The following is a 9,514-nucleotide window of genomic DNA, read 5'->3' as shown; positions in this document are numbered from 1 at the left end:
ATATATATATATATATATATATATATATATATATATACATATATATAAATTATAAAACAAGGATCTAAGATATACACTATACACTAAACAATACGCTAAAACATCTGATATACGCTAAACACTAATAATGTAAAAAAATACAGTGTATTAAACAGCAGAAAGAACATGAATCTGTGGTGAGTAGATGGGTAGGAATGAATACAGCAGCATGGGATCAGCAGCATGGATAATCAGCAGCATGGGATCAGCAGCACAGATAAGTCACATATCACTAATTAAAGTGGTATTACAGTGGTTTTCTTTTTTTTCTTCTTCTTACAGTGATTATTCTGGCTAAGGATTTAAGAGTCTAACAGCTTCAGGGTAGAAGCTGGTCCTCAGTCTAATGGTTCTGCACTTAATGCTCCTCAACCTCCTGCCTGAGGGGAGCAGGGAGTGCGGGCGAGGACTAAACCGTAATAAAACTAAAATGAACATATTCATTGCTAAAAGCTCAAATAAACCGAACAGTAGCTAAAATGTGCAAAACTGTGTGTAAAAGCTAAAATTAGCAAAACCATGACAAAAAATTAAAATCAGCAGACCAACAAGTAAACGCTGAAATGAGCAGTACAGGAGCTAAAATCTATGAAGAACAAAACAGTAGTTGAAGGCTTAAGTTAGCACATCTGTAAGCTCAAATAAAAAAAAAACCATAGCTATAAGTTAAAATTACCTTGAGAGTAGTTAAAATTTAATATGAGCAAAATAAGAGCTAAATGCTCAAATGAGAAAAAATATAAATATTATACAAGCAAAATCACAATAAAAAAATTAATTTCAATGAACTATAGCTAAAATCAAAAATTAACAACATGTAGTTAGTAGGTAAAATGATAAAACTAAGTTAAAAGCTAAAATATCCTGATGCATGCTCAATAATCCAGGTATAAAAATCTAAAAAAGTTAAATCTGGTCCTCTGGACAGTCAACAAACAAAACAAAGCAAAACAACAACAACAAGAAAAAAATTGGGAAATGTTTCATCTTTCATCCAAGAGACTTCCTCAGTCTGAGGTGCTGTTTTCAGCTCAGTCTCTTAAATAGCACCTTCTCAGAGTGGATCAACCAGTTTTGCTGCTGACAACCAAAACCAGCTGATCACATGCTCAAGAAGGACCATCAGCCTAACAATGTATCATTAGCACACTGATGGCTGTTTACTATTCATAGGGGGCTGAGTGACACTAGCAATAACAGCATTGTAAGAGGGGGACAGTTGAACCCGGAGGCCTCCACCCCTGTTTAATGATGGACGATTTCTTTTCACAAAGATGGCCTCCTTTACTCCTCTCTCAAACCATCGTTCCTCTCTGTCCAGGATGTGAACATCTTCATCCCTGAAAGAGTGACCGCTGGCCTGGAGAAGAGTGTAGACCGCAGAGTCCTGGCCTGATGATGTTGATCTTCTGTGCTGGGCCATCCTTTTGGCCAGTGGCTGTTTAGTTTCTCCGATGTAAGACTGATCACAGCCCTCCTGACACTGAACAGCATACACAACATTACTCTGTTTGTGCCGGGGGACTGGATCTTTGGGATGAACCAGTCTTTGCCGTAATGTATTTTGGGGTTTAAAAGCCACTGGGATGTTATATTTAGAAAATAAACGTCTCAGTTTCTCTGATACTCCCTCAACATACGGAATGACCACTGGTCTGGGTCTGGGTTCCTCCTTTTCACCTGTTGGCTGACTGGAGTCCTGTTTGGGTTTCTTCTCTGCTTTCAGGAAGGCCCAGTTAGGATATCCACATTGCTCTAGAGCCTGTCTTGTGTGGGATTTCTCCTTCTGCCTGGATCCTGAGCTAGTGGGGACGCTGTCTGCTCTGTGGTACAGAGTCCTGATGACTCCTAACTTGTGCTCCAAAGGGTGATGGGAGTCAAACTGCAAATACTGGTCTGTGTGGGTGGGTTTGCGGTACACCTCAGTTTGCAAATGTCCTCTATCAGAGACTGAGACCTCACAGTCCAAGAAAGCCAACCTGCCATTTTTTTTTTACATCTTCTTGTGTGAACTTGATGTATTTATCCACAGAGTTGATGTGGTCAGTAAAATGTTGGACTTCCTGAGATTTGATTTTAACCCAGGTGTCGTCAACATACCTGAACCAATGACTTGGTGGTGTCACTGAAAGGGACGTCAAGGCTCTCTTTTCTACCTCCTCCATGTACAGGTTGGCAACAATAGGGGTTTTCAACTGTCCCCCTCTTACAATGCTGTTATTGCTAGTATCACTCAGCCCCCTGTGAATAGTAAACAGCCATCAGTGTGCTAATGATCCATCGTTAGGCTGATGGTCCTCCTTGATTAGTTGAGCAGCTGGTTTTGGTTGTCAGCAGCAAACTGGTTGATCCACTGTGAGAAGGTGCTATTTATAAGACTGAGCTGAATACATCACCTCAGACTGAAGAAGTCTTTCAGATGATTATTGAGTATGCATCAGGATATTTTGGTTTTTACACAGATCTCCATGTATTTCTATGGGGAAATCTTTTGAAAATAAATTGTTATTTTTTTTAAGTATAAAAGCTACAAATACTAAAAGCCATAGCATTTTCTGGATGAGCCGAACATTTTCATTCATAAACGGTTAAAGCAGCTTAAGTGTACAGAATACTTCAATTGCAACAATTTTACAGAGTGAACTACACACAAAAGTGTGAATGCTGACTCTGCTAAAATCAACTGACAGGCAGCTTTCCCGCTCAACGCAGACACATCGAGAGTCCTGCAGCTTCTGTCCAGGTCCACACTGACCATCAGGATCAACCGGCTCCTCTGCACACAAAAAGAAAACACAAAACAAAAAGTTAGTAAAGACCACCTAAAAAGTAATGCAGCAACATGCTAGCTCAAAGTTAAAAGAAGTAAAGGTCAAGTCAAGTCAACTTTATTTATAGAGCACATTTAAAAAAGAACCAGTTATCAAGGTGCTTAACAACAACAACGATCAATGGGAGTAAAATTAAAGAGAAAAAAATACAATACACTAATAACAACTGAAGAATTAATAAAAAGCATTTAAAACATGACAGAACAAAAAAAAACACTAGATCAATTTACACTGTGTGAAATGCCTGCGAGAACAGATGTGTTTATAGCAGGGATTTTTGAAGTGAGGAATGGAGGTGTCCTGCCTGATGTTGGGGGGCAGGTTGTTCCAGAGTTTGGGGCCCATGACTGAAAAAGCCCGATCTCCTATGAGCTTCAGTCTTGTTTTTGGAACAGCCAAAAGCAGCTCAGGGCCCGAGAGGGAACGTAAGTTTCCAATAGCTCAGAGAGGTAAAGGGTCGTGAGGCCATTTAAGCATTTGAAAGTCAACAGAAGAATTTTAAAGACTATCCTCGTACGAACAGGGAGCCAGAGAAGGAAGGACAGAACTGGTGTAATATGTTCAGACCTACGAGTTCTGGTTAAAAGCCGAGCAGCAGCATTCTGGACGAGCTGAAGACGTGAGATGGAGGCCTGGCTGACCCCAGCATAGAGTGCATTGCAATAGTCCAATCGGGTCGTGACAAAGGCATGGACTAGTTTCTCAAGGTCGGGTCTGGACAACACTGGCTTGAGCTTAGCTACCTGTCTGAGTTAGAAGAAGCTTTTCTGCTGAACAGAGTTAATTTGTTTGTCAAACTTGAAGTCAGAGTCTAAAACTATCCCGAGATTTTTACCAGACTGTTTAAGATATGGCTGAAGAGAGTCCAGGTTGACAGGATCAGTGGCAGCAGTTGAGCTAGGGCTAAAGACAATGACTTCAGTCTTCTCATCGTTAAAACTTAAGAAATTTGAAGCCATCCAGGCCTTAATGTCGTCCAGACATTTTAAACAGCAGGTGAATGGAGCAAACACTTGCTGGTTTCACAGGCAGGTAGATCTGACAGTCATCAGCATAACAATGGAATGAAAGACCATGTTTTCTCAGGATGGACCCCAGTGGGAGCAAATAAAGTGAGAACAGAAGGGGTCCAAGAATCAAACCCTGTGGGACCCCGCAAGAAAGAGGTAATGAGGCAGATACATTATTACCAACCTTGACACAAAAACTCCTGCCACTCAGGTATGAGCAGAACCATTCTAATGTTGCACCTGTGATCCCAACCCACTGTTCCAGCCGTGATATAAGAATACTGTGGTCAACAGTATCAAAAGCAGCAGTAAGGTCCAGGAGCACAAGTACCACAAACTGAACAGAATCGTTTGATATCATAATGTCGTTACAAACCCTTACTAATGCTGTGTCAGTGCTGTGGAGTTGCTTAAAACAAGACTGAAAAATCTCGAAGATTCTGTTCTCATTCAAAAACTTGTTTAATTGAATGAAAACTATTTTCTCCAGGATTTTGGACAGGAAGGGAAGTTTTGAGATTGGTCTGAAATTTGAGCAAGTCAAAGGGTCAAGTCCAGGTTTCTTAATTAACGGATGAACTACTGCATGTTTGAAAACATCGGGAACCACACTTGTCACAATACTACTATTTATAATAGTAAGAACAGAGGGTCCAATCGTGGGTAGAGCTTGTTTGAAAAACGACACAGGAATGGGGTCAGCGGGGGAACCAGAGGGTTTCATCTGACCAACGACTTTGTTTAGAAATGAGAGTGAAATGGGTTCAAACTGTTTGAAGACAGCTGAGCAAGGGACAAAGACAGATGGGTCAGTTGTGGACTGGGGGATGGATGACCTAATCAACTCTACCTTATCAGCAAAGTATCTGGTAAAGTTGTTGCAGATGTCAACAGAGGCCTCCATGCTGGCAGACCGAGGCACGTTTAAAATGGAATTTACAGTATTAAAAAGAACACGGGGATTATGACTGTTTGAAGCAATGGTTTGGGAGAAGTATTTGTTCTTTTCAGATTTAACGATGCTCTGATAATCTTTCAAACACGTTTTTAACATAATAAAAGAAACCTGTAATTTGTCCTTTTTCCACTTACGCTCAGCACTCCTATATAGACGTTTGGCTGCACGAATGGTCGCGTTTAACCAGGGGAGTGGTGCCCACTTTGGTTGCCTGATTTTTAGTGGGGCCACAAGGTCTAAAATCTTAGAGCAGGTCGCATCATGCCTACTGAGCAGCTCCTGTGTACTAATACAGGCAGAGGTTTCAGGTACTGAGGCAGTATCAGTCAGTGTTCCCAATTGAGAAATTTAGGATTATCGTACTAGAAACATAAAATTATCATATTTTGAGGGAAATTATCGTACACCCGTCATAACCAAAATAACAAATCTATTAATGCACTATAGTAGTGATGGGTCCGCTTCCAGACCGGCTCTGCTTCTTCTTTTCTTTTTTTCTTTTCCTCACTCATGGGGCGGGCGCAGCGGACTATTCATCCAATCATGGCCGTTGTTCTGAGGCAAACGCAAATACGTCACTCGTAGGTCACATTTAGAAAAGCATGATTGGCTGGAATTTCCAGCCAATCGTGCATCTGTTTGCGGACACAGATGCCTTCAGGGTTCACAAAAAAACTCCGACAGACAGTTGCGACAGGCTGATGACAACCGATTACAACCACACATTCACGGAATGGTCAAATGATCGTATATTTGGCCTTTTTTTGGGATTATTGATCGTACATCGCACAGAGGGCAAAATTGTCATACAAATACGATAATTATCGTACACCTGGCAACACTGGTATCAGTAAAGAATTCAGAGAAAAAAGAGCAGCGGTTGAAGAGTTAAACATCTGACAAGTTTTGGCTGGAGCGGGTAATTTAGACTCATGAATAACAGAGGTTTCGAATGAAATGGGTTTGTGATCTGAAACAATAGCCTCCCCAATTTCCAGATTAACCACAGAAAAAAAAGGCTAACTAAAACAACTAAATAGTAAAACAACTAAAATAGTAAAAAGCTAATAAAATGCTAAACATAGCAAAAAGCAAACTAAAAGCAGCAAAATGTTAGCATAAAATTAAAAGTAGAAAAAAGTTAGCTAAAAGCTAAAGCACCTAAAAAGCTATAGCTAAAACATAATGGCAAAATAGTGAATAAAAGTAACAACAATTTAGTTAAAATCTAAAAGTAGATTAAAGCTAACTAAGAACTAAAATATCAAAAGTTTGCCAAAAGCTAAAGTAAAAAAGTCTAGCTAAAATCGAAAAGCAGGTGCTAATCAGATAAAATAGCTTAGTTTATTTAGCAGTTAAAGTAGTAAAAGTTTAGCAAAAACGTCACTGTAAATAAATCAGTTGTGAATCCCGCTTAAGACATTTTACAGGAGAAAGTTTCTTTCTCTGGGGGGAACCTAAACTGTCCTCTCCTGAGACGTACCGTTGGAGCAGCGCAGGTTTGCAGGTATTGCAGGCTCCCAGGTGAGTTTGTTGGTGCACCTGTACGTGCCTCGTGGCAGTGGCATCAGGCCCGACTCGTTGCAGTTTAGTCCAAACCATTCGCCCACTCTGTATGCATCTTTGGTGGGAAACAGCGTCATGTCGTCTGGGATTTCTGGAGGAACACAAAGCCTCCCTAGAAGGTATAGAAGGTACAAAAACACAGAAACACACTGAAAGTTCTGACTATTAAATGTTGTTGTTGTTTTGTTTGCTTGTTTCGGGGGAGAGTTGTTGTTGCTACCCACAGAACAAAAGTTTCAGTTTCACCATGGAGTCAACAGTTTAATCCCTACATACAGTATCTCTGATTTAGAAAATAATAACTTCATCCAAACCATGTAGCATTCCAAATCTTCCTACACCAGAGTTTTACATGGAGTTCCACAGGGTTCAGTGCTTAGGCAATTACTCTTTACTTAATATTTGTTCATAAAAAACAGTACAAGTGGACTTCTGTTCTGTAGTTGAGGATGTATTGCTTTCCATCCCATTTAGTCAGTTTTACTCTACTTAAAACTCATGAATGTGACAAAAACCTTTATTTGGTAAACCAGCAAACAAAGATGTTTAGGACCGTCCATTGGGAGGCATGTAATTTAATCTACATGAAAATCTACTGTACAACTCAACTTCTCATATAGTTTAAAAAGCTTGGAACTCCACATTTGACAGTTTTTAACTGAAAAAGCCTCCCATTTCGGAAGGAAAACGTCTACAGTATAGAAGTTCAGTGGTTTTGTTTATTAACTTTTTTTTTCTTAATTTATCATATCACCAGTTGTCTTTAAAATATACAACAATTCATTTATTTTCACCATGCTTTTTACTCATTCACAAGCAGATATGTGGATGGATGAAGCAAGGATCACAGAACCAAAAGAGGGATGGAACACAACTCAGCTGGATTGACGTGGAGCATAATGCAAACTTCTCCCTCGTATTTCCTTCAAAACATAAAATATTAACTTAGTTTAGCTATTTTCTTTGTGATTAACTATAGTAGTTTTTTCTAAACTAAGTACAAAGGTACTTGGGGAGTTCCAGTGTTTGGTTACTAGATGGTACCATACTCCCACAGCTGCAGACAATGATTCCTTATGAGGCTCCTGGGCATATATAAAAGAGAATTTGTGACTACTTTGACGCTGGAGCATTACCCTGCCAGTGGTTCATGCTTTCGGCCTCTTTCTCTTACTAGTGCCTTGTGAATACTGACTTCTCATGTATGATCTTTCCAGTGTACCATTTGTGATACACCTGTGTGCCTCACCTTCCGTGTGAACCTTTGAAACACTTCCTGTGCCCCTTCAGCTGCTCTCCTGTGTCTCCAGCCATCATGCTCTCTAGTGCTTCTTGGACCTTCTCATGACTGTTACGGATTCTGGATCCAAGCTGGTCACCTACCATCTATGAGTAAGGATAACCTCACGTTCTGAGTAAACCCTTCTGAGATGAACTCTGGATTTAAACTATCTCCTTTCTCCACAGGGTTCCTGTTTAATCCAGAGTTTATTTCGCACTGTAAATAAAAGCACTGAATTGACTTCCTCGTGTCTGAGCTGTTCATGATCAGTCCTTTCTACTGGGTATTCCGTTCTTGTGACAGTAGTGTGCATCATCATCACCAGTCTTCCCTCGGTAATAAATCTGTTGGTTGAATGCAATCTGCTGGCTTCCTTAGACAGATAAGTTTTACTAATTGGCTTTTATAATGTCTGTGAATGTTTTTGTTCAGTGCCCTGAGACAACTTCTGTCGTGACTTGGTGCTATATGAATAAACTGAATTGAATTGAATTCAGTTGGTTGTTGTTTAATGCTTTTTAAAAAAAACTTGTTTATTTTACTTAAGCATCTTAGGAATCAACTCTACAGGTTTTCTTTTCTTCGGGATGACAAGAACTTGGCCTCCAGTAGTGTTTTTTCTTCAGGTTTTTACCTTCTATGTGAAAGGTCACTGGACTCAACATGGAAACTGTGTCTGGTGCTCAGTGGCCGATCTTGTTCAAACACACTTACTGATGCAGCTTCCTCTTGGTTGGCTCCAGGTGCCATCAGGGAGGCAGTTGATGAACTGAAAACCATCCAGGTCAAATCCAGTAAAGCACTGGAACTCCTCATCCTCACCAAAGCTGTAGTACTGTTTGGCTTTCTGTTAGAAAAACACAGAGAAAGTCTAAACTATGTGTCTCATGAAGGGAATAAGCAGGAGTTTCCCTGTTTTTACTCTGAGGAAGCTGTTGGCTGGCCTCTGTGGCCTCAAACAGCCCTGAACTCCAGGCGGCAGCTCATCCTTCCAGCCGACAGTGAAATCGTCATCGTTATCGCAGGACTCGTGTCTGCAGAAGACACCAGAACCAGAGAAGCAGGTCCATCATTAACAGCCGGGGTTTGTTTTAACCTGTTTGTGTAAAAGGAGGACAGATGACTAGTTCATGTTCCCGATGATTATCATTTTACTTTTCAAAAAGAGAGATGTGACATGGCTCCTCCTGTCTATTTGGACCATCGCAGGATTGCCCTCCTCTGAGGGGGACGGGGTTGTCGCACCTCCTCGTCCGGTGTCTCCTCATGGTGCCCCCGCAGGGACTCCATGGCCCCCAGCAACTCCAGTACCCATCCACTGCCTCTGTGGAAAACCAAAACAGATTTCCAGTATGGGCTAGTCAGAAATGAGAAAAAGAACAGCGTCACATTTCTCAGCACTTAAAGGAATACACTAGTCCCTCGCAGTTAATTTTTTTGTGGACTTGTTGTATTGCGGTTTTTCAAAGTAAGATTGGACATGACACACGATTGACTGATTGATGGATGAGCCGCACGATTGGCATGGAATTTTTATTCATAATAAATGATTTTAAATCATTTAGCACCTGCTGCACCTGTGTGCAGCCCACAGGAGCAGGAGAAGCTCCCTCCTGCAGCGTGTCATATCTTGGCTCTGCAGCAGAGAAGTGGGCGTGGCCGAGAGCACTGGTAGATGGCAGACAACAGCCGGTGGCAAAGAGCTGATATCATGACATTCTGTGCTCTTTTAGAGCATTTAGAGTTTACAAACACACACACACACACACACACACACACACACACACACACACACACACACACACACACACACACACACACACACACA

At 41.0% G+C, this 9,514-nt stretch overlaps 1 protein-coding gene across 1 annotated transcript in view; it reads right to left on the bottom strand.

Moving 5' to 3' along the window:
* c6 (complement component 6) overlaps positions 1 to 9,514 on the bottom strand; it is a 54,844-nt gene that overhangs the window by 1,443 nt on the left and 43,887 nt on the right. The window contains 5 exon segments of the mRNA XM_037691938.1: positions 2,728 to 2,815; positions 6,322 to 6,516; positions 8,401 to 8,533; positions 8,609 to 8,720; positions 8,842 to 9,010. Of these exon segments, the coding sequence (XP_037547866.1) occupies positions 2,728 to 2,815; positions 6,322 to 6,516; positions 8,401 to 8,533; positions 8,609 to 8,720; positions 8,842 to 9,010 (697 nt within the window).

The sequence above is a fragment of the Nematolebias whitei genome, chromosome 18, assembly GCF_014905685.2.
Source record: "Nematolebias whitei isolate Nwh7 chromosome 18, NemWhi1, whole genome shotgun sequence".
NCBI lineage: Eukaryota > Metazoa > Chordata > Actinopteri > Cyprinodontiformes > Rivulidae > Nematolebias > Nematolebias whitei.
Note: the sequence above shows the minus strand (reverse complement) of the source record. Positions and strands in the feature narration are given on the sequence as shown.